This window comes from Aspergillus terreus, genomic scaffold (assembly GCF_000149615.1).
Source record: "Aspergillus terreus NIH2624 scaffold_11 genomic scaffold, whole genome shotgun sequence".
NCBI lineage: Eukaryota > Fungi > Ascomycota > Eurotiomycetes > Eurotiales > Aspergillaceae > Aspergillus > Aspergillus terreus.
The window spans coordinates 665,512-689,920 of NT_165934.1; the positions used below are offsets into that span (position 1 = coordinate 665,512).

Sequence of the window (24,409 nt, forward strand, 5' to 3'; positions counted from 1 at the left end):
TGTATGCTAGCAGTGTCCCAGGCGGCAAATGGCAGCTTTCTAATAAGCAGGTACCCTGGTGTTTGAACAAAGAGCCTCCTGCGTCAGCTTCTATCCCGGTGGAACGATTTCTGCCTCTTCATGCTAGCGAGGGGGCTGTGTTCTGCGAACATGCTGCCATGGCGGAGTTTAAAGTCCGGGGGCGTCCCGTCATCTTTTCTATTCCGCAGCCTCCATGCAAAAGTCCGATGCGCCGTGCCTGGGCTTACTAGATGTTATTAGTCCGGTTGAATAATGGGGGCCATTCATCTCCAGGGGTCTTATAGTCTGAGAATTAATTACAGGGACATTCTTAAGAGCATTCTTGGCTTCGTCGACTCTTTTGAGTATGACTGCAGCACTAATGCGCTGGAGCATTAAAGCCTAACTGAGATGATTTTATTATATTGCATAAATTATTAAGCAATCTAAGCAATCCCAAGGGAATTTTGTGTAATGTCACAGTCTTATTATTGTATCGAAGAAAAGGCCGAGAAACCAGTACGGAGGCAGTGATGAAGTTACAGGCAGCATATAGACAAGCAAGGTGTAGAAGATGATAATGGGCAATTAAGCCAGGTTTATGGGGATTAGCAGGTATCCATAACTTCATTTGGTCACTCTGGTAAAAGAATGATACTGGGACAAAGATGCTATGAAGGTCTAATCAATCTTGTCATTCTGGTTCCCTAACCACTATAAACACAAGAAGGAGAATGCTGAAATCACAAAATAGCAAGGTTCAACAGTTACATGATAATTGTAAAGCAAAGATAGAACAGTATCGGTAAATCAAGCATGAATCACTATATTTCACGAGTGCAGATATCCCATCTTCTTCCAAGAAGCCACGTAAAGTCGGGCCACATCAGAGCTTACAGGGCCCACGGTAGCCATGGTCTGGGAATGTTCCAGTGCTTTGCTCGTATCTAGAACAAGGCCACCGCACGACATGCGCTCAAAGTGGTCGTCAAGGAAGTCGACCAGACGAGCAGCTGGATTCTCTGTCTCGAGCGGCAAAGGAGACCGACGAACTCTCGAGATCCAGTCCTTGAAGGGAATTATGGCATGCGGGGGAATATCGAGCGCAGAGGCCAGCACGGGATTCATGGCCTTCCACGGTTGGCCCACGGGGTTGTCGATATGGTACACGGGATAGGCGTCGTCCGCACGCGACGCAATCTTCAACAAGTCGACGATGATACCCGCGCAAAAGTTAACGGGGATCCACTGTAGGACACCGTCCAGGTCAGGCCACGCCCGCAAGGCCTGTGCTGACTTGACCAAGAAGGCAAAATGCTCGACGGGGTTCCAGAAGCCGCTGGTAGAGGAGCCCGAGATTTGGCCAGGGCGTACCACCATGGGCCTGAAGAGACGGGGATACTTGTGAAGGGTCTCATCGAGCATGCGCTCGCACACCCACTTAGCCTCACCATAGCCGCTGGGAAGAGTGGCCGAGAGCGGTACACGGCGCTCAGTCACGCGTGACTCGCCGACGAAGCCGACGACGCCAATGGACGAGACAAACTGGAAGCCTACGCGGCTCGGCGGATTGATATCGCGGCAAGCCATGTCGCGAGCGAGGTCGAGCAAGTTGCGCATTGCCTGCAGCTGGGGCTCAAACGCGCTGACAGGACGCGTGCCGCTCATGGGCCAGGCGTTGTGCACAATGTCAGTGCCGTGCTCGACGAGCCACGAATATTCCAGCGGCGGGAGACCCAGTTGCGCCTTGGAGGTGTCGGTCTCCAGGATGCGCAGCTTTGCACGACCGCCAGGGGAGAGTGTAATCCCACGGGTAGCTAAGGCTTCTTGCTGCCTTTTGTCGGCGGGCATACTGTTGCTGCGGCGGTTGAGACACACCACCTGTGCGACATTAGGGTCATCGGCCAGTTTCTGTACGAGATGCGAGCCCAGGCTTCCTGTGGCGCCAGTCACTAGGACGACGGCGCCGAGGTCTACCTTGCGCAGTCGAGAGGTGCCGCTGGGCTTCACCTGACCCTCCTCACTTTTGGCATCAAGGGCACGAAGCTTGGGCGTGGCCCAGCCCTTGGAGTATGTCGCCGTGAGCTGCTCCGCGTGGGCGGTGCGCGTCTCTATGCTCTTGGGATTGAGCTCTGGGATGGGCTCAGGCACGCTGGCTGGCTTGGGCAGACGCGGACCCTGCGTCCCCGATGCCAGCGCGATGATGACTTTCTGGAAGGCATTTTCAGGCAGGCTACCGTCAGTCCAGTCAACATGTCCGAACCCTGCAGCATGCAATTCGCGCTCCCAGTGCTCCGCCGGCACCACGGCATGGCTTCGTCCATCGTCGAACAGCCACCAGCCTTCCAGCAGGCCAAAGACGAGGTCAACGAAAGGGACAACTTCCGTCATCTCCAGCATCATCAGGAAGCCATCGGGCCGCAGCGCCTGGTGGATGTTCGATAGGGAGACTCCCAAGTTGTGAGTGGCGTGGATGGCGTTGCTGGCCAGGACAAGATGCTGCCCCTTGAGCTCGTCAGCGGGTGCCTTTTCGATGTCGTGCACGGAAAATCGCATAAATGGGTACAGTTTGCTGAATCGGCGGCGCGCGTTGGCAACCATAGATGGCGAAATGTCCGTAAATGTGTACTCCACTGCCATACCCATGTCGGAAAGAGATGCCAGCAATGGCGCCATGACGAGCGTCGTGCCACCCGTGCCAGCCCCCATCTCAAGCACCTTGAAAGTCTCTCCGGAGCTACCACTGCTGCTTTGGATACGATCTGCCAGGATTTTTGTCACTTCGCGCATCTGGGCATAACTCATGCAGTTGAACGTGTGCTCGCAGTACATGGCAGCTGTCAGTTCTCGGCCTTCGGGGCTGCCAAACAACACGCGGATGCCGTCAGTCGAGCCGCTGAGCACACCTGCAAGCTGCTTTCCTGCATAGTAGGCAAGCCTGTTTGGAACGGCGAAGTCGGGGTCGGAAGCCAACAGTTCCTGTAAGATTGCGTGACTCGTCTTGCGCGGAGGCGCGATATGAGTGCGGGTGATCTGGCCGCTTGTAACATCGATATCGATCAGACGGGCGTCGCGCTCGAGGAATTCGTACACCCACTGCATAAGACGGCCGTGCTGTGGAAGGAACGGAACACGATCGATTACTTGCCCGGCCGCGGCTGTGCGGAGCGGCGAGCCCAGCTCGTCGAAGGCTTCGACTACGAGTGCTGCGCAGAGGCGGTTGCTACCGGCCAACATCACCTTCTCTGTCTTGTGGACACCATATTCGTGCATAAGCCTGTCTGTGGTCATCTTAACCTCGCCAAAGGACTCGAGAATATCAGACGCTGACAGGGCCAGGTGACTCTCAACTGGGGGGGCTATGGCAGCAAGCCCAGCTGCCTTGTGGATTGCCACAGCCTTCAAGGGCAATGGCTCGTCCTCTGGAGTGAGGATTCCTGTGTCTGGACTTTCTAAGCCGGACGACGCATCTTCGTCGCTTGCAGCAGAAGAGGATTCATTCGAAGAGTCTTCGCTGTGTTCGTCGTCCTCATCGTCCTCATCGATGGACGACTGTCCCTGGTTGGGACCAAACAGGGCGTTGGACACGCATGCCACAAACTTGCGCAGAGTCGTGGCTTCCATCTGCTCATTCTGGTCCAGCGTGCACTTGAACGCCGTCTCAACCTCCTTGCCCAATTCCATTCCCATCAAAGAGTCAATGCCAAAGTCGGCCATTTCGGAATCTAGCTCCAGTTCGCTGGCTTCGATTCCTGATACAGTGGCCACCAGATTGCGCACCTCATCAGTGATGTCCCGCCAGCCTGACGGTGCCTTGTCTTTCTTCACACTGGATTTGGATTTGCTGGCCTTGGCTTTCTTCTTTGTTGTCCTGCTCGCCTTCACAGCGACGCTGGCCTCAATTGGGACCGACTTGACAGTGGGAGCAGGGTGAGAAGATGAGGGTGTCTTGGTCCGCAGCACGGACTCATCCTTTGTCATGCGGGCCAGCATCATGCTCATCGATGCCTTTGCTACCCTTCCATACTGCACCCCCAGCATCAGCTCGACCAGCTGGCCTGTTGCCGGATCAAACACAAACAGGTCAGTCATGAACGCCTTGTCACCCTGGCGAGAATGACGCGCATATACATGCCAGACGTCTGTGTCAGCACGAGGCGGCGCCGTGGGGGAGCGCATGGACAGCCCACAGCCGGTTGCAATGTACATGTCTGATGGGGGGAGGTCCGTCAGTAGGTTCACCCAGATGCCACCGACCTGACTGAAGCTGTCACTCAGAGGCACATCAAGCCAGGTATCTCCACGGTGGCACTTGGGCAATTGTACGCTTCCCGCGCACTCGTTGCCACGGCCCACGACGTAACGCACGCCGCGGTAAACGTCCCCGTAGTCAACGATCGGGTTGAATGCGCGGTATACATTGCGGCCCTGGAGCACCTCCACACCTTCTTCGTCAAGGTTGAGTCGCAGTACGTCGAGGCATTGTTGGTGACTGACGAGCCGTTCAAAGTTGGCGAACTCGCGTAGATGGGCAGCATCTGTGGGCGCACGCATCTCAACACTAGCTTCAGCGTGTGTCTCCGATGCTTGGCGACTGCTGTTGCTGTCGACGCTGAAGATCCTGACGGTCCATTGCGTGCGCTTTTTGTTCAGCGCCGTCAGATCGAGGTAGACGGTGCGGGACGGATCTTTGCAGATTGGCGAATGATTGATCATATCGCGAACTACTGGTTGCACACCCTCCTGTTTCCACGTCGGTTCAAGGCTGAAGAGCGCTTCGATCACGATGTCGCACTCGAGTGTGCCGGGACAGATAGGAGCCGTCTGCGCAATTACGTGGCTCAAGACGAACCGGTTATATTTGTCCGACCCAGTATTGATACGGAACCGCGGCTTCTTGTTGTCTCCGTCTTGGAACTCGACAAAATTCCACAGACTCTGCAACCGGGGGTCTTGAAGAGCGTCATTTTGTTGATGCTGCCCGGTCCCAACATCACCGCCAGCGGCTACCATAGCGGCTGCGGCTTTCTTGACTTCCTCCAAGGGCGACTTCATTGGGAGCCAGTGACGGGACGATGTGTCGAACTGATACGGCGGCAGGAGGAGCTGCGCGTAGTCGCGAGCCTGGACGGCGTGGTGTGCCCAGAAGGAGACTCGCAGGCCCTGCTTCCATAGAGCCATGGTGGCGTCCGTCAGCGAGTCGAAGGCCGTGTCACTGGTGATAGACATAGCCTGGAAATGGTGCGCGTCTGATGATGATGCTTGGCTTTGAGCAATGGCCCGACTGGCCATAATGGTAATGGTCGAGCTGGAACCCGCTTCGAGGAAGATGGCTTGTGGGTATCGCTTGACCAAACGCTGCAGCGCGTGGTTGAAGTAGACCGGCTGGCGCATGTGCTGGGACACAAATGAACCGTCCAGATTGTCCATGTCAAAGGGCATTTCGGTGGCTCGTTCTACCGGGATGATGGGCCGGTGGAAGGTCAGCGTCTTGCCAATGCGCTCCAGGCCATCGCTGATCTTGTCGACAAGGGCCGAGTGGAAGGCATTGGTAACACTCAGGCGTTTGCTCTTGATAGATCCAAATTTGGAGTTGGAGCCCATGGTCTGCTGGACGGCGTCAATGGCACCAGTCGATCCAGCGATTGTAAAACTGCGGGGCCCATTGTAGCACGCGATACTGGCAGAGCCATCCGATCCACGGTTGGCTTCCAGAAGGAGCTCGTTGACCAGGTTCTCATCAGCTTCGATTGCCATCATGGCTCCTGGATCAGCACCCCAGTTGTCGCGAACAAGCGCAGCACGCGCGGCCACGAGCTGGACGGTGTGCTCTAGACTGAGGACGCCGGCAATACACAGCGCCGTGATTTCTCCGAAGCTATGGCCCACGACAGCTTGAACCTTACCCTGGAGGCCACTGTCCATCCAGCTTTTTGCGCAGGCGTACTGCAAGGCGAATAACATGGTTTGCAGTTTGACTGTATCTCGCACGGGTTCTCTCTCGAATATCTCAGGATAGATGCTCCCCAGACCTTGGGATGTAACGACAGCATCGACATGGTCGAGGTGCTGCCGCAAGATAGCCACTGACTCGAACAAGTTGCGATCTAGCCCGACAAAGCGCGATACCTGGCCACCAAAGCAAAGGACGACAGGTCTTTCGGCCTTGACAGGAGTAATTCCTGCATTCGCAGCGGCGTCCTTGCCTGCCGCAGCCGCCTGTTCCAGCTTCTCATGAAGCTCGGTCATGGAGCGGCAGTTGAAGATGAATCCCTGAGTCAAGCTGCGGTTGGACTGCCTGTTGACATTGAACGAGACATCGGCCAGGGTTGGTTCCTGACGACATGACCGCAGCCACGAGCCCAACTTGGCGCAGTACGCAGTGATCGCCCGGGAGTCGAATCCCGGAATCCAGAAGGGATACCGCTGCCCTGTATTTCGGTAGCGTGAACCATCGATCGGCCCTGATAGCGCCTTGTCTGGCTCAGTTATGATCATGCTCGCATTGGACCCACAAGCGCCATAGTTATTGAGCAGCGCCGTCTTGTGTGGCTCATCCCACGGCCGCAGCTTTGTGACCACCTCCATATTGTCGTCGGCCCTAACTGGGATCTTGCGGTTCATCTTTTTAAAGCTAGCCTGTGGTGGGATAAAGCCCTCACGCATCATCATGATGATCTTGACGAGCGCAATAGCACCAGACGCTCCCTCAGTGTGACCGATGTGGCCCTTGACGGATCCGATAGGCAGCGTCTTCTTGCGAATTGGACCCCCGAGAGCCACGCGAATACTCTCATACTCTGCCGGGTCTCCAACGGGGGTTCCGGTACCATGGGCCTCGACCAGAGAGACGTCGTTGGCAGTGATCTTGGCTTGGTGCATGACATCCTTGAAGAGATGCGAGAGAGAGGGCGAATTGGGCACGAACAACGGCGTGCAGTTCTGGTTTTGGTAGACAGCACTGCTGGCGATGGTGGCGAGAATGGGATTGCCGTCGCGTACTGCATCCGACAGCCTTTTAAGGAAAACAAATGCAGCGCCTTCGGCACGGCAGTATCCATCTGCATCGTCATCAAAAGGCTTGCATTGGCCTGTCGGGCTCACAAAAGAGCCAGCAGCGAGGTTCTGGAACCAATTCATATTGGTCACGGTATTGGAACCTCCTGCCAGTGCTGCCGTGCACTCGCCGGACAGAAGATTGCGGCATGCTGTATGAATGGCCACGGCTGAAGACGAGCACGCCGTATCAAAGGTCATACACGGGCCGGTCCAGCCGAAAAGATGTGAGACTCGGCCTGTGATGAAGCTCTTTAGGGCTCCTGTGGCTGTGAAGGCATTGGGATCGTGGCAACTAATATTGTGTTCATAGTCCACGCCGCACGAGCCGAGATAGACGCCAACGTGCGCCTTGTCGCGTCCATCCGGCGTATAGCCGGTGTGGTCTTCAGCAAAGTAGCCAGACTGCTCAATGGCCTGGTAGGCTGTCTGCAGAACAATGCGACTTTGGGGGTCCATCGCGGCTGCCTCACGGGGGCTACGCTTGAAGAACTTGTGGTCAAAGGCGTCACCGTCGCGGAAGAAGCAGCCGTAGTATTTGCGCTTCGGGTCGCTATCAGCAGACTCGCGGAACAGCATATCGTGCATGAGTCGGTCCCTGGTGATGGGAATGTGTTGTGACTGACCCGTCTTGAGCATCTCGGCGAATTCAGCGAGGTCGTCGGCCCCTGCAGTCTTGACCGACATGCCAACAATAGCAATGGCCTCATTGCTGACGTCAAAGGCCGGCTTTGTATGCACCTCAACAGGAAGTTGTCGCTGTTGAAGCTGCTGCTGCGGTCCATGGGGAGCATTGGGCATCCAGCTGGAAGGATGGCTGGGATCTTTGGGCAAGTCTTCAAAGAAGACTTGTCTGCCGCCCAGGCTGCGCATCAGAGTGGGTGGGACACAGCGCTCCAGGCCAAATGTCACGACATAGGGATCCTGGTGGCGTTCCGTGACGGCGGAGAAAGTGTCGTACCAGTGGCATTGTTGCACCAAGATGGAGCGCAAGACCATCTCGGTCAAGCTGCCTCGATCAGGCAACAGGGGCTTTCCGTCGCCTTGGTTGTCGTAGGTTTGCAGAGCGAGTCTTTCTGCAGCAGCGTACTGGAGGCCTGGCAAGGAATTGCACAGGTCGACGAGCGCATTGGTGTGCGCTCTTCGGTCCGGGTTGGGACTATGAATCTGGCCCTTAATGCCGACCTCAGCTACCGTGATGCCAGCGGCACGGAATCTCTTGAGCAGAAGAGGAGCAATCGTCTCCGACGCCGTGACTGTGGCACGGGTCTGATCGTAGCGGACAGCAATGTATGCATTGGCTGCCAAGTCGTCGATAATGCGCGTCATGTCCTCTTCCTGCTTTGGTCCACGCCAGGCAACCGCATATGACGATGAACTGCCTTTACCGGAGGCCTTGTCCCATACTTCTTGAGCATCAATCAAGGCCCCGATGAGCATTGCTAGTCGCACCGCGACAGCACCGTACTTCTGGAACTCCTGGCGGTTGTTGGAACTGGCGACGGCGAGAGCAGCCAGCAATCCAGCACAGAAGCCTAGTATCTCGACTTTGTCGCCCGTCTGATTGCTGTGCATAGCGACCAGGTCTGCCTGCAAATCCGTGGCCTGCGTCCCGGCTTTTGTAAGCTCGAGGTGCCGCCAGTATTGAGTGAGTTGTATGAAGACCACCAGCGGGCCGACAATTATGCTGGGCAGGTTCGAATCATCTTCCCCCAAGTTGGCCGAGCCGTGTCGAAGCCAAGAGTCGAGTTCAGCTAGAGACCGTGAGCCATCGATGTCGCGGGCTACATCTGGCATCTTGGCCGCCAGGGCATCCCAGTACCCCGGGAGCTCGGCGATTGTGTCGAGGATCCAGTCTCTCTGCGGGCTTTGAGAGAGCGGATGCACTAGCTTGTTCATTGACTGTTTGGTGAATGTGCCGACATGAGGACCGAAAAGAAAAATCGTGGACTCGCCAGAGGCCTTCGTCGGGCCGGTTGTGTGTGTCATTGTGAGAACCATTGACAATGTTCGTCAACAGGTGATGAAGGTGAGGCCCAAGAAACACGAAGATGAGTATAGTTATGTTGTAATGAAAGGTGAGTGATTCGAATCTGTTTTGCATGCTAATATGAAGATAGAGCAGACTCCTTCTTGTTCCTTGATTAGTCCTTACGCATCCAGGGCTCGCGGAGATTGCGACGACACTTGGCTTGCATCTTACCAGGCCATAAGCCCTAAACCGGTACGCCTAGGTGGCTGAATCCAGATGGCGGACTTTCGGACTAGCCAGATATGAGTCTTGGAGTATGGCTAGTCCGAAAGTCCGCCTGGTACCTCATGTCAGACCACCCAGTGTGTCCAATAGGATCTGTCCAGGAGGCTTCAATTTTCATTGCATACTCGCCTGAGCTCCTATGAATAATCGACGCCGTTTTGTGCAGGGTGCAGAGGAGAAGACACAGAACTACGAGTACTAGAACGTGTAGCGAACAGTAGGCTACCAGTCAAGCGCAATATTATACTGTATCTGCTGTATAATTCTCACAATGGCTTACAGTCGTGGAAAAAGGCATGGCTATACTGGGTTCCATAGTGGAGTTTGTATATACTGGGCTTAAGCTTCCATAGAATGCTCATACTTCTTCTTCGCGCCAGCCACCATACCATCCACGTCAAAATCCCAAATGACCTTTGAACGCCTCTCGAACTCGGCCTTGCACTTGGCGCCATCCTCACCTGTAGGCGGGTAGCGCCACTCGTAGAGATCTCCCATGTCACGCGAACTCTGGACCAGCCACTGACTGCGTTCGATCCGCACAGAGCTGTATGTCTGCAGGGCTGCCTTGATGTTGCGCTGTCTTGCAGCCACAGGACCGGCGTCAACGAGCCCCAGAAGCTCCGCAAGGACTAGCGCATCCTCAACGCCCATGCAAGCACCGGCGCCATGGAATGGGCTGCTGGCGTGGGCCGCATCGCCGGCAAGACATACGCGACCGGAGGCGTAGTACGGGAGAGGATTGTCCGCCTGGTCGAAGATGGCGTACTTGCTGACGGTTTCGGGGAAGCAACTGACTATCTCCTTGATATGGGGTCCCCAACCCTGGATCGCATCCATGACTTCGCTGCGGGAGCTGGGGACGGTCATGGTATGGCCGTGATCCCACTCGTTCGGGTCATGAAGAAAGAGGAATACGTTGTACACCTGCCCGTTGTTGACCTGATAATAGGAGTTAGCGGGCTCCCTCAACATCGGCGGTCAGGTTTCGCAGACCGGGAAAGAGACAACATGAGCATCCGGCCCGAGATGTGCGATTTGAACATGAGCCTTTTCAGTCCCCAGTGCACTGACTGCGTCGGCCATGGGCACCATAGCACGGTACATGGACTTTCGGGAGTAGCTTGCGTTGGCAGCCGGATGGTCTACGCCCAGGAGCACCTTACGGGTGGCCGAGTGGATTCCATCGCATGCGATCACTGTTTTGAGCCATGATTAGCACGTCACTGCGTCCATTGACACAATCCAAATATACGAGCAGGAGAGACACACCCACGTCCGACTCGGCGGTGCTTCCGTCGGCGAAACACAAAACTACTTTTTCGTTCGCTTCATCGTCGTTATAGTCCACGAGCCGTTTGCCAAACTGCACCACACCGTCTGGGAGCTGCGCAGCCATGTCGAGCAGGAAATGGCCCCGAATACAGGCCCAGTATGCCATGTGCTTCTCCAAAATTTCGAAGAGCACGGCGCTTTCTTCCTGGGCAGCTTCTTTGGTTCTCGGATGGAACCCGTCCCAGTAACGAACCTTCTCATGAGGGCTTCTCTGGGCAACTCGAGCCAAGGACTCGAGCACGCGCGGGTCGAGGCGCTCCATGCACTGTCGTGCAACGCCAGTGAAGGCAAATGCAGCCCCAATCTCTGGCCATGATGCTGCACGTTCGTAGACGGTCACTCGAAATCCGCGGTGCAAGAGACCTAGCGCCGTCATGATACCAATGATGCCGCCACCGATAATGGCGACATCGAGGGGAGCTCGGTCTGCAACTGTCATTGTGTGTGTTTTGAATCGTGTATCGAGGAATGATCTCGTGCTGCTCTATTCTATCAGGCTATGTGTGCTTTCTTAGATAAGTCACGACTTGGCAGAAGCACTACGCCTAGTTATTTCATAGTGAAACGGACATCAAATGTGTCTGTTGAATGGCCTTCTTCCATTCATCCTGCACACCCGTCCTTCAAAGCCTCCCTTGGCAACAGCTTGTTTAGGGACTCCGAGCCGGAGTTTATATCTCCGCCAGAATGCATGAACGCCTCGGGCTCGGCATACACACGGAGTAAGTACGTCGGATGGATGTCAACGCTTATTGTGTGACCTAGGCATCACACGGATGCTTATCCCACAACTTGCCTACGAGCTGATGCTGTGTCAAACCGTCCTCATCCTTCATGTTCTCGACGGCTATTTGAGTGCGCGCCACACGTACATTGCAGTCTTGCCGGACTCCCCAAATGCCACCCACGATATCCAATTTCCACGTATTATATCCTGTGTGAACAATCCTATTATCATCTCTGATGTCTCCACCAAGGTTTAGCGGCAGACAGGACGGCCGCACCGATCCTACCACGGCCCTCCCACGGGTCCTTTGCCTCCACGGCGGTGGCACTAATGCACGTATTTTCAGGACTCAGTGTCGGGTAATTCGAGCCCATCTGGCCGACTCGTTTCGTCTCGTGTTTGCTGACGGGCCATTTCCCTCCGGGCCTGGGCCAGACGTGACCGCAGTGTACGGCGACTGGGGTCCCTTCCGCGCTTGGCTGCCACATCCTGCCGTGAAGGATCCCGATGTTGACAAGATTGACGAGTGCATTGCGGCCGCCATGGCCGCTGACGACCGCGCAGGAGCAACAGGAGCATGGGTTGGCTTGTTGGGGTTCAGCCAGGGCGCCAGGGTGGCCGCTAGTCTGCTGTTGAGGCAACAGCGGCATCAGCAGAGACAGAAAGCCAGTCTTGGCTTCGCATACGGCGCAACGAATGCAATTTCCGAGTACCGCTTTGCTGTCTTATTTGCTGGAAGAGGCCCGCTATTGGACATGGGTGCTGGCGACGACAACACACGGCCAGAGGCTGAACTGCTGGAGCTGCCAACCATCCACGTGCACGGACTACAAGACCCTGGGCTTGAGATGCACCGGGACCTCCTGCGTTGCTGTTTGGGCTCTAGTGCGAGACTGGTCCAGTGGGACGGGGACCATCGGGTGCCCATCCGAAGGAAGGATGTTAGCGCAGTGGCGGCTGAGATCCGAGACTTGGCGTCGAGAGGGATTCTGGGTGATGGTTAAGCTGTAAATGAACGAAAGCTTGGCTCCCAATGGCAGCACGGTGGCTCATGGTGCCACGATGGCCTCCATGTCATGACTATACTTGCATCGTGACCACGTTCCATTATCTTAAGGAGCCAGACTGTGCGCCTGACGTCGGGACAAAACGACCCAAATAATGGAAAACAGAGCGGAATGAACGGAGAGTTACACGCATGGCCTTAAAGCCGAGTACAGGCGATAGCTCATTTCCTTCAGGGGCATACATCGGAATTCGGAATCAGAGTCCGGCCTACTGTCCACTATGATCATGAGAGCCGATCATCAGTGTTTCCGTATAGATTGGCTGCTGTAGGTGAGACCGGATTTTGTACGGAATTCGGAGGTTGACTCCGGACTGTTGCTACACTCCGGGCCTCGTCAGGATGATAGACGCACTACATTTATAATCACACAGGGAATGCCAATCTCCTCTATTTGAACATAACTCGGTAGCTATCCAATTATCAGACTAGGCACCGCCCGTCAGCTCTCGGCCAAACTCACGTCTAGCAATGACTGAGACGGGATCCTACGCCATGGATGGACCACTTCGAGACTCGTCCGAGTCGATGCAGAAGCAGGATGGTGCTGATAATAGTGCTTCCATCGACGATGCAGAGCTCAAGAGCGAGTATCCTTCGGGGCTGGCAGTGACCCTTATCCTGACATCCGTGACTCTGGCATATTTCCTATTCTTCCTGGACCTTGCTGTTCTTTCCACCGCTACCCCGGCCATTACCTCGCGGTTCGACTCGCTGGTGGACGTCGGCTGGTAAGTAATTAAGGTTAATAGTCTCTCTACAACAAGCTCATTATCCCGCACAGGTATGGTGGTGCGTACCAGCTCGGAAGTGCTGCCTTCCAGCCTTTGACTGGCAAGATCTACAGCCAGTTCTCTATAAAGGTATGCTTTGTTCTCCAATTCAACGCATCATTCGCACGCGGAGCAGGGGTCTAATGGTATAATCATACAGTGGACCTTTATTGTCTTCTTCATTCTCTTCGAGATTGGCTCTGCCATCTGCGGAGCAGCCCAGTCGTCGCCCATGTTCATCGTCGGCCGAGTGATTGCCGGCGTAGGATCTGCCGGCGTGGCTAACGGCGCTGTGACAACTATCTCTGCCGTCCTTCCAACTCAGAAACAGGCCCTGTTCATGGGAATCAACATGGGAATGGGCCAGCTGGGCCTGGCGACGGGACCCATCATCGGAGGAGCTTTTACCACGGGGGTGTCCTGGCGGTGGTGTATGTAGTTTTCGCTCTTCCTTCCAAAACCAAGACTGACTATCCCGTCTTAGGCTTCTACATCAACCTCCCGTTGGGCGTCATCGTCGGTGGCTTTCTTCTCTTCAACACGATCCCCGAACCGAAACCAAAGGACCCGCCGTTGCAGATTCTCGGCACCGCCATCAAGTCTCTGGATCTCCCCGGATTCATGCTCATCTGCCCGGCAGTCGTCATGTTCCTCCTGGGGCTGCAGTTTGGCGGGAACCAGCACCCTTGGAATAGTTCTGTCGTGATCGGCCTGCTGGTTGGCGGATTTGTGACGTTGATCGTCTTCCTGGTCTGGGAGCATTATCGGGGAGACGAGGCTATGGTGCCGTTGGCAATGCTCAAAAACAAAGTCATTTGGTCGACCGCAATGACCATGTTCTTCAGTCTGTCCAGTGTCCTGGTGGCCGATTTCTACATTGCAATCTACTTTCAGGCAATCCGTGACGACTCGCCGTTGATGAGCGGTGTGCACATGCTTCCCATCACGCTCGGTTTGGTTCTGTTCACCATGGTCTCGGGCGCTCTAAGTAGGTTTCTCCATTTATATTGCCCTGGGTGTTTCTCATTACACATTCACTGACCGTCTTTGATACTGCAGTCTCCATGTTGGGTTACTACCTTCCCTTTCTCCTCGCAGGAGGTGCGATATCAGCCGTCGGCTACGGACTCTTGTCGACCCTCAGCCCTACAACTTCAGTTGCGAAATGGATCGGATACCAGATTCTTTACGGTGTGGCAAGCGGCTGTACAACTGCAGCTGTAAGTTTGACCCTTAACAAAGAGTCGTATAGTATCGTCCGCTGACCTGTTGCAATCCAGCCCTACATTGCCATACAGAACCTCGTGCCTACCGAGCAGATCCCCCAGGCCATGGCTATTATTATCTTTTGGCAAAACATCGGAGCTGCTACCTCTCTGATTGCAGCAAACGCCATTTTCAGCAACAGCCTCCGTCACCAGCTCCAACAGCGCATTTCAGAAATTGGCCACTCCCCAGACGTCATCGTCGGTGCGGGCGTCCGCTCCATCCGTGACCTGGTGTCCGGCTCGCAGCTCACGGCTGTCCTTGCTGCTTATGCCAAAAGTATTGACAATGTCATGTATCTTGGTATTGCTGTGAGTGTCTGCGTCATCATTTTCTCGCCGGGTCTCGGATGGAAGGACATTCGCAAGACCAAGGACCTCCAGGCGATCACCAGCGAGTCGCCCGAGAGCGGCGATAAAGAGGCCATCTAAGAATGAGGCAGTGGTCTGCGGATTGTGACGCAGTTCTGGGGATGGGTACTGGCATTATTCTGCACTGGAATGTGTCTGCCGATATGGTAGGGGCTTTGCGGCATCGTCGATTGCTGTAGTACCATCAAGTGTTATTTTATTGTTAGTTCACTTCGCAGATTGGGACTGTTCGGATAGAACTTGGGTTAGTATTTTAGAGATTTTTTAATGGTTCATTCATTTTCATGACTACGCCATGAAGGATGACGAGAAACCTCAGTGCGTAAGTAAAAAGCAGACGTGAATATATCTTTCCGTGGAATAATGATAAACACAATCCACTGTATATTCCTCTACACACTCTTAAACCCGGAGAATCTCGCCTTCATAACAGTATCACCTACCATACGTACTCACATGTACAGAGGCATCAATCAAGCGCAGCATTAGGGTATATTGCAGAACTACCTAGGTACAAAAGACCAACACCTCATCCTACCCTATTACAACCAAGGCCCCCCCTGAGACGTCCATCAATTCCATCACAGCGTCACGACAAGCTTCTTTCCCGAGACTCCCTTCCTCTGGATATCCAACGCATCTTGGATCTTGTCCAAACCCTTGCCCACCACCTGCGGCGGAGGCGCGGGCACAAACTGGCCACTCTCAAGCGCCTGCGGCAGGAACTCCTTGTAGATGCGAGACACGACACTCTTGGGGTCGACGAGGCCATCGACCATGATGAATTTGGCCTCAACTCCGGTCCTCATGTGCCTCCCCTTGGACTTGATCATGCCGCCCATCATGCTCATCAAGTACGTGCCCTTGCCCACAAACGACGTGAGCTTCTCGGCCGGGATGATGGCACCGGCCACGGCGATGAACTTCCGAGTGAGGTTGGAAGGGTGTTTCGTCATCACAGCGGTGCATGCCTGGACGGCACCGTCGCCAATGGTGTAGGCGCCGACCAGCTCGCGGCCCTTGAGCGCGCCGAGGAGGTCCTTGATCAGGGTTTTGCTCCGGTAGTCAAACACATGGCTCGCCCCGAGGCTCTTGACGTATTCAAAGTTCTTGGGCGACGAGGTGGACAGCACTTCGTAGCCCGCCGACACGGCCAGCTGCACGGCGTTGCTGCCGACACTCGACGCGCCGCCGGTGATGATGATGGCGCGCGGCTTGCCAGACTTGCCGACAACGCCAGTAGGCGCGGGGATCTTGGGCAAGTCCAGGCCCAGATAGTCCGGGTGGAAGAGGCCGTATGCGGCAGTTCCCAGCCCCAGACCCAAGACACATGCCTGCTCGTCGGTGATGTGTGCGGGAATGGGCGTCAACATGTGCTGGCGCATCACTGTGTACAGCTGGAAGCCCCCTTCGGCCGCGCGATTGACCTCCTTGGCTATGGCCGTTGCGCTGCCACAGACGCGATCACCAACGCGGAAACGCTCAACATCGGGGCCGACCTCGACGACTTCGCCGGCAACATCTGTACCGAAGATGAAGGGGTACTGGATGTATCGCGCGAGCGCCGGTCCAATATACTGCAACACCCAGTCGAACGGGTTGATGGCCACGGCTGTGTTCCGGACGACCACCTGGCCAGAACCCGGCTTCGTGTAGGGCGCGTCGCCAACCTTGAAAGGGATGACCTTTTTGGCGGGAATCCAGGCGGCCTGGTTCTTGGGAGCCATTGCGAACGGCGAGAGGGCGTAGGTGAAGGAAGCTGCACCTGGACGGAGGCAATTGTGTAAGCTGACACGACTTGGAGCGGGGGAAAGCACTGAAACTGATCGAAAGATATAGAACTTGAGCGGAGCTATATGTACAGGATGCAAAGCTGCAGGAGCTCAGGGGGGTCCATCTCCGTGGCAGTCTGGACATAGGCACGGACTTTGGGTACGGCATTCAGACCACCGAACTCCGGTCATGGTGCGCCATGGATGTCAGCCAGATCGGGGTTTATTCGGTCATTTCCCTAGCCTCTTATCATTACACAGCGTTAGTCCTTTTGCAGCCACGTTGTCTGTCCTCATGGTGCAGCCAAAGAGGATCTAGAATCTGCCACGAACGCTGCTCACTACATCTTCCACGGTTGATACCCCTGCCTGCGCAGTCATCCTCACGGAATGAAGCGTAAGCGCTAGTGCTCATGCAAGTACGGCGCTTCCTGAGCATTCGGAACACTACCAGGCAGTTTTCCGGTCACGCCATTCATGGTCTTCGGGCGGAGTACTCTGTGTCTGCAGAAAGCGTTTGCATATAAGTCTGCTGTACCCAGAAGTAAATGAAGGCATTCCGTCTATACCTGCAGCATGGTTTAAGGCATGGATTCCATCGGGATAATTTGTTATGAGGACATACAACCGACTCCACTTGAATAAGCAGTAGTGCGCAATATACAGGTCGCCAAAATCGACGGTTAATATGGTGCTTCGGGTGGCGGAAATTCGTCGCTTACTGTTGTCCTGCAGGGCCTAATGAAGCTCAACTCCTCCCGCCTCTAACTCTCGGCAGCCAGAAGGAACTGAATCCTGGAGCCTCATAATCTATTGTGCTTGGTCGGGGGGAGATGATTCGTCGTAGTTCCCCATCATGTTGTTTCTGTTCCAGCCTGCACATGCTCCATAAAGAACCAAGTTTGCCCCGCTATCCACGAGTTGTATACCAATCTTTGCTGTCCTCCACAACACCAGTCGCTTTCATGTCGTGTCCAGCAGCGAGAAAGGGCCGGCAGCAGCCTGGCTTTGCATGTGAGGAGTGTCGCCGACGAAAGGCACGGTGTGATCGCGTACGACCCAAGTGCGGTTTCTGTACAGAGAATGGCATGCAGTGCGTTATTGTGGAGAAGAGACAGCAGCGAGGCCCGATAAAAGGGCAGCTCAACTCAATGCAATCCCAGCTAGGTGCGTGTGCCAGATTCCCTTTGTTGCACTGCATATTCGGCTCTCTGCAAGGGTCTGCTCCCTGTCCTTGATCCCCTGTCGGCCATGTGGCCGGTGGACTTGTTAGTTGCTTTTGCTTGTGTTTTCAATGTTTCGAAAAGACTCAATATCAACATGTTTCTTGTAAAGCAACGCTGCGATGGCAGCTCGATCGATACCTGAGACACCGACCAGCCTCGTCCATGCTGATGCAGGGACCTGTCTTCGAGCCGGACTCCGAACTCCCCGCCGGCATTCCTCCGGTGCTTGACGATTTCGATATCCAGGCCAGCGGCCTGTCGGAGCACGACATGTCGCTCGTTGCGGCAACATCCGTAGGAACATCGACAGAGGCGTCTTTGATCTTGCCCGCTGCGTTGGACAAATTGGAACTACCAGCCAGCTCTGAGGCTGCTGCGGCTGGTCTCCCCGGCTGGCCGGAATGGCTAGACTGGCAGGATATGAACAACAGCAGCCTGATACTGCCGGAATTGACGGCATCCACGTTGACAGACCCTCTCAGCCTCGATTCCCTAAACGGCAGCCCACCTACTATGGTGGACTCCAGCTCCAAGATACAAATGACGGACCTCATTCGGGCCGAACTGTGCGAGCGCCCCAGGATCTACATACGCTTCCAGCATGCTAACTTTTGCTATAGAGATCAACTATACTTTGACAGAGTACACGCCTTCTGTCCCATTATCCACCGCCGGCGCTATTTTGCTTCGCTCGCCCAAGACAATCACACGACGGCTCAACTATGTCTCCAATCAGCCATGCGGGCCCTGGCGGCGGCCATGTCTGCCAACTCGTCTCATCTCAGCGAGCAATTCTATTCTGAAGCGCGGAGTTTGCTTGATACGCACAGCCAAACGCCAGCTACACCTAGGGACAAGATCCCCCTGGAGCACATCCAGGCGTGGCTGCTCCTAAGCCACTACGAGCTTCTGCGGATCGGTGTCCACCAGGCCATGCTCACAGCCGGCCGGGCTTTTCGTCTGGTCCAGATGGCTCGTCTCTGCGAAATTGATGCCCCGGGAGGCGACCTTCAGCTCTCACCGGTGGCTTCCTCTTCTTCCTCTATATCTACTAACACTGATTCCAGCGAGAGCTTCGTCGACGCGGAAGAGGGTCGGCGGACGTTCTGGTTGGCGTTTTGCTTGGATCGACTTTTATGCTTGCAAAACGAGTGGCCTTTGACACTGCAGGAAGAAATGGCACGTCTTCCTACATGCGGACACAATGCAAAACTCGCTAACTAGACTTCTTCCCATACAGGTTTCTACACGCCTCCCTGCGCCCGAGGCGAACTTTCAGAACAACCAGCCCACCCGCACCAGCTTTCTCGCAGATGCCATGGCGCAAACCGGACCGAGTACGCTGTCCCCCTTCGCCGAATGCATCATCATGGCAACACTGCACGGCCGTTGCATGACACACCGGCGGTTATACGCAACGGAGTTTGAGGCCGGGACAAGAGACTTCTGCATCCGCCAGGGGTGGCTAGCCACGGCCGTGGAGAGACGCGTGCAGATGCTTGTTCCTTCCCCGGCCGTTGACAGCGATCCCATGCTGCTCTTCACGCACATGCTGGCGTACCGCGCCACCGTCCATCTCAGCATTACAGTTCAGCAGGCCTCATGGCGCACCGTCGATCAGCAGGTGCTGGCCGCAGCCTACCAGCAGCGCGCCGCGCAGGCAGCGTCCGAGATCGTGCGGCTAGCCAAGGCGGTGCCCTACCTGAGCCCTTTCAAGACTCATCCGTTCTTGCCGGATACTCTTGCGTGTGCGGCTACGTTTCTCAGCACACAGACTGCTACGGATGGCGGCGGCGATGACATCCAGCACCTGCTTCGGGTGCTTGGGGAGCTCCAGGATACTCACAGCCTGGCGCGGGACTACTTACAGACCCTCAAACTACAAGTTCAGGGGAATAGACAAGACGGATGGTACTGAATAGAAGTTGCTGCATTTGAGCGGGGTGTTTATGGAACATGACCAGTCAGACTGGACTCTTGATATTCTTCTGTTCTGTATAAATTTGGATCTCTACTTCCACAACCAGACTTAGACTGAATAAAGAACATACACAATTCAACGCGTACCCCTACTACCTCATCATAAGCTTTCCATCAAGCTCAGCTGAGACTCGTATTATTCTTGATTGCCACTGTTAAGTTCGTATCCTGACCACCTCCCTATAATGAATGCATTATACATGACCTGTCAGGATGCCTAGACCCTATCTTCATCCGGCGGCTCGATCCGACGGTATATTGCGCTATATTGCGCTGCGTACGATCCTGGCATATAGTGAGAGCTGATAATTCTGCAGACTTAAACTTCGTCTGGTTTTTATTTCCGACATCCAACGGTATCCTAATCAGGACGTCTCTTGCTTGCGTTATCACGCCCCCTGCCCGTTTTATAGGATAGCTATCCATGGATGCTGTCCCAGCTGCGTCCTGCAGAGCTCGTATTGATGCAAGGCCCTCAGCATTAAACGCCCTCGTGTTACATCGTGCCAAACGCCCGCAGCGCCAGCAGACGCAGTTGGGAACGGACTTCGGAGGCCCCAAATCCGACGGCATCTCCGGCCGTATTACCTAAGGCATCTATCTCCGGCGGCCGCTCCCCGTAACCCCCGGTTTGCTCGAGAGTAAGCAAGCCCACGTACTATCTCTGAAGCCTGTCCACCTCTATATGTCATCAACTGCGCGGTCTGGACTGCCTGGTATAGTGTGTCGTGCTAGTTCTGACGATGGAGAGATCGAAATCAGCGCTTGCGCATTCTAGCAGCTATGGGCAGGCGTGCACCCAGTGCTACAAGGCCAAGTGCCGCTGTGTACGCACGCCAAGCGGTGATACTTGTGAACGGTCAGCATGCTCTCGGCCGGTGCAAAGATGACCTTCCAGCTGATTCTGTCAGATGTATCCGTCTAAAGAAAAGGTGTGAGCCGTCCGAGTCGGTTCGAAGGCGGAATGCGCAGAGTACACAGACAGCCAAGGTGTCCGATAGACGCATCGCCAGGCTCGAGGATAAGATGGAGAGCCTGCTATCGGCCATGCAGTCATTCATCGGTACCACGGCGTCGTCTGCGTCATCGGCCAACGTTATACAGCCGCAACAGCTCAACTGCGACGGCCTCCCATCATCCACGTCGTACTCGAATAGCAGTCTGGTAACCCCCGCGAGCTCGACGCTGGGGTTCAACGAGGGGCAGACATTCGCGCCGGACTCATTGACCACAGTATCGCCGAACTCGAACCAAAATGCGATCTTTCTGTCTCAGCCGTATGTTCCATCGACTCCGGCGCCATCGCCAAACCACGCCGATGAACGGCTTCATTTCTTCCGAACTCGAATGCTGCCATCTTTCCCGTTTCTTGATCTTACGCCGGACATGACGAGCTGGTATCTGCGCCAGAACAGGCCGTTTTTGTTCCAAGCCATCCACACCGTGACTACTTTTTCGACACAGGAAAGACTGACTCAGGTCGAAGAGCTGAAGCGTCTCATATTCACATCGGCGTTGCTCAAAGTGCAGTCGAATATCGATCTCCTGCTTGGGCTACTAACATATCTAGCGTGGAGTACTGACCCCTTTCTCGGTCGCGCAGACCTCGTCTCGCGCCTCATGATGCTCGCCATTTCCCTCGTGTATGATCTGCGGTTGTTCAAGCCGTCCTCACCCGATGTGCAACTCATGATGGCTATTACTCAGGGGCGGGCGGATGACAGTGGTCAGAACCACACTGATGAGACGCCCTACGGCTTATTGGAAAGACAGCGAGCTGTCCTGGCGTGTTTCATTCTGAGCTCGAAGTGCGCATGGCCTCTTGATTCTTTGACTTTACCGTTATATTCGATTCAGGGGCATACCAGACTAACATATGGCTAACCTAGTATATCGTCGCATCTTGGGCGTCAAGACGCCTTACGATGGACGCCTCAGATGGAAGAGGCGCTTCGGGTCCTCACAATCAGCGAAGCATGTCCTTCGGATAGGTTGTTTGTCGCTCAGGTTCGCTTGCAGCTGTTGAAACAAAGATCGGATGAGGCCCGACAACAGGACGAGGCTCGCACAGGAACAGCGCCTACCGCGGCTTCTGCTCCTCGCTTATTGTATCTCAAGACCCTACGACGGGAGCTGCAGGAGCTCAGGGCTTCATTTCCGCCAGATCTCCACCAGATAGGTCAGTACTACCCAGTAAATAACCTGCCAGATGAACTGTTACATGACGGCTAATACATAATATGCCTGGATGCAGATGTTCTCAACACACACGCACAATACGTCGAATTATACATCAACCAGCTAGCATATTCTATTAGCCAAGACTCACTCCCTCTAGATCTTGCCGGACGAATGGGTACCGGATCGCAATTAGGGTTCCAACGGCTGGAGTGTTTGTGGCAGTCGGTCGAGAACATCAAATCATGGCTGGACAATTTCTACAAAATCCCCTGCTCGAAGCTGGTCGGCCAGCCGTTCCATTTCTGGTCCCAGATGATTCTAACCATCACCCTCCTGAAATATCTGACGACCCTGAAAGACCCAGACTGGGACTGCCAGGCGGTGCGGAACACCGTCCACCTGATTTCGACGATGGACTGTATGCTGCAGAAGCTCGATCTGAGCAGCAAGGAGCCGGAGCTGCAGTGTAACGACCATCTCCTGAAGTTTTTATCCAAACTGTTGAGCAGGTGTCGCGTGTGGGCGGAAGCCAGGTGGAATATTGCCTCTCAGATGCAGGACGGGGACACCAGGCAGTGCCGGAGTGCCAATCCTGACACGAATTCCCACAATTACTATATCCCTGATCTGGATCAGATGGTGTTCATGCAGTCGATGGATCTGGGGGATGATCAATGGTTTGAGAACGTGCTGGGTATGCCCACGATGTTCTATTAGTGCATTGCAGTTTGGTTCGTATTTTCTGCATGCTTCACATATGAAATACACCCAGCACTCCAGTGCTATTTGTGTGGATGCATGGTACATGGAGAACTAGTAGCGTTGCACTACGAGCGATAATACATATCATCAAAGTGCATTATACGTATATCAGTCTGGATAGCCTCGTAGCGCACAAATAGAACAATGATATCCCATCCCATCCAATATCCTTTCCAGCCTACGACACCTGTCCTTGGACCTGGCGTGTCGTGTCAACCTCCGAGAACCGGCACCCCTATACTAATCCATATCAGGCTTGTACAGCAACTCGCCGTCAATGTTCCAGATATGCTCCTCAAGATGACAATCTGCAGGCACGAAATCGCCTGCACTGTTCCGGAGGTCGGCATGAAGTATGGGCAGTCGATTCGGCCCTTCTCTGCGCAGTTGCATATTCCGACATGATTGCGTGATGTTCTTTCCGCCCCAGACGAAGTGACCTAGAAGGCGTAGGACCCATTACCGATTGCATGCACTGGGCAGGATTCAATCTTACCATCTTCGTTTCCGAGGAACTTGTCGAGCGGGATCTTGCTGGTCAGGCCGGATCCTTCGTCGTTGTTGCATATCGCAACCAGGGAGGTGGTTCCTTCGCGCTCGGGGTTCAGGTGAATATCGCAGGCGCTTTGTTGGAACGACATTGTGAATGACAATTAGTAGATCTTCTTTGGGTGTATTCTGCTTGGGGGTCGGAAGGGGATGGTCGATGAGTATTAGTTGGGGTGTGCGGCCACTGATATGTAGATATTAGGTTGGGACTACATAACTATGACGCAGCGGGAGGATATCGGCGCCACCGCAGCTTAAGACCTCTCTATATTCACTGTAAGCATCGGACTAGTATTTACCTGCGTAGGGCCTTCTTTCTGCCACTTCCCCATTTCCTCTGTTTGACAGCATCACTTTCTTCAGCCGTCCAGGATTGCGAGCACTCGATGAGGATAATATGAACACATCACCTGTCATAACTGACCGCTTTATCTCTTCTCTCCCTTCAGAAGCCCTCGCCCCAGAAGTAACGCCACTATATAACAGCAAGAAAATTCCGGCGTTCAATTCCTACTTCAGCTCCCTTTTGACGACCTCCAAGAATACAATTATCATCTTCAGACTGGTGAAACGGACTTCTGCCTGTGCCAGAATGCTTCTGGGGTATCACAGGTACATTACAGTCTACATCCCTCACGTCCTACTTGCGTAGCTTCATGCATTCTGTTGTCCAGTCTGTCGTTGGAAAGGACCGAATTACACTAATACTTCCTTCTCTACAGCGGGTGTACGTTTACCAACGCCGCCTTCTGACCCCGTCGCGCTTATCAACTATCCTCTTCCCTCATTTCGCTTTGTCACCAACACCAGCAATAATTGCACAGACTGTATGCGGCATATTTTACCTACATAGTATTTATCTGGACAGTCTGTTTATTCTTGCGGGGGACTACGTGGGCGTGGCCTGGTAGCACTGGTGGTCAGTCGGGCCATGTTACACTAATCGTAAGGGAATAGCCATCAGCATACTGTAGGAGCTGTGACTCTGAGTTCCCAAAGCACTATTGTACCTGGGAATTTTGTTATGGGCAAGTGGACCGAAGAAGATTCTGATATTATGCTGGCTCGAGACGCTCCATCAACTTGCC

The 24,409-nt window shown here is 54.5% G+C and overlaps 8 protein-coding genes across 8 annotated transcripts; 4 read left to right on the forward strand and 4 right to left on the reverse strand.

Moving 5' to 3' along the window:
* Positions 1-831: 831 nt before the first annotated feature.
* ATEG_07661 (uncharacterized protein) lies at positions 832-9,045 on the reverse strand (the record flags this gene model as incomplete). The annotated part of the gene is made up of 1 exon (XM_001216282.1): positions 832-9,045. One exon carries the CDS (start codon positions 9,043-9,045, stop codon positions 832-834), a length of 8,214 nt encoding a protein of 2,737 aa, XP_001216282.1.
* A 607-nt stretch (positions 9,046-9,652) lies between these two features.
* ATEG_07662 (FAD-dependent oxidoreductase) lies at positions 9,653-11,087 on the reverse strand (the record flags this gene model as incomplete). Its single annotated transcript, XM_001216283.1, has 3 exons — positions 9,653-10,255; positions 10,310-10,512; positions 10,586-11,087. 3 exons carry the CDS (start codon positions 11,085-11,087, stop codon positions 9,653-9,655), a joined length of 1,308 nt encoding a protein of 435 aa, XP_001216283.1.
* A 524-nt stretch (positions 11,088-11,611) lies between these two features.
* Positions 11,612-12,379, forward strand: ATEG_07663 (uncharacterized protein; the record flags this gene model as incomplete). Its single annotated transcript, XM_001216284.1, has 1 exon — positions 11,612-12,379. The coding sequence occupies one exon, from the start codon at positions 11,612-11,614 to the stop codon at positions 12,377-12,379; it is 768 nt and encodes a 255-aa protein (XP_001216284.1).
* Positions 12,380-12,912: 533 nt separating this feature from the next.
* ATEG_07664 (MDR family MFS transporter) lies at positions 12,913-14,911 on the forward strand (the record flags this gene model as incomplete). Its single annotated transcript, XM_001216285.1, has 6 exons — positions 12,913-13,172; positions 13,226-13,304; positions 13,375-13,645; positions 13,699-14,202; positions 14,274-14,434; positions 14,495-14,911. 6 exons carry the CDS (start codon positions 12,913-12,915, stop codon positions 14,909-14,911), a joined length of 1,692 nt encoding a protein of 563 aa, XP_001216285.1.
* A 521-nt stretch (positions 14,912-15,432) lies between these two features.
* ATEG_07665 (zinc-binding alcohol dehydrogenase family protein) lies at positions 15,433-16,578 on the reverse strand (the record flags this gene model as incomplete). Its single annotated transcript, XM_001216286.1, has 1 exon — positions 15,433-16,578. One exon carries the CDS (start codon positions 16,576-16,578, stop codon positions 15,433-15,435), a length of 1,146 nt encoding a protein of 381 aa, XP_001216286.1.
* Positions 16,579-17,943: 1,365 nt separating this feature from the next.
* Positions 17,944-19,767, forward strand: ATEG_07666 (fungal specific transcription factor domain-containing protein; the record flags this gene model as incomplete). Its single annotated transcript, XM_001216287.1, has 4 exons — positions 17,944-17,952; positions 18,024-18,415; positions 18,470-18,958; positions 19,020-19,767. 4 exons carry the CDS (start codon positions 17,944-17,946, stop codon positions 19,765-19,767), a joined length of 1,638 nt encoding a protein of 545 aa, XP_001216287.1.
* An 845-nt stretch (positions 19,768-20,612) lies between these two features.
* On the forward strand, positions 20,613-22,727 carry ATEG_07667 (uncharacterized protein; the record flags this gene model as incomplete). Its single annotated transcript, XM_001216288.1, has 3 exons — positions 20,613-21,472; positions 21,719-22,008; positions 22,084-22,727. 3 exons carry the CDS (start codon positions 20,613-20,615, stop codon positions 22,725-22,727), a joined length of 1,794 nt encoding a protein of 597 aa, XP_001216288.1.
* Positions 22,728-23,012: 285 nt separating this feature from the next.
* On the reverse strand, positions 23,013-23,413 carry ATEG_07668 (CVNH domain-containing protein; the record flags this gene model as incomplete). Its single annotated transcript, XM_001216289.1, has 2 exons — positions 23,013-23,212; positions 23,269-23,413. 2 exons carry the CDS (start codon positions 23,411-23,413, stop codon positions 23,013-23,015), a joined length of 345 nt encoding a protein of 114 aa, XP_001216289.1.
* Between the last annotated feature and the right edge of the window lie 996 nt (positions 23,414-24,409).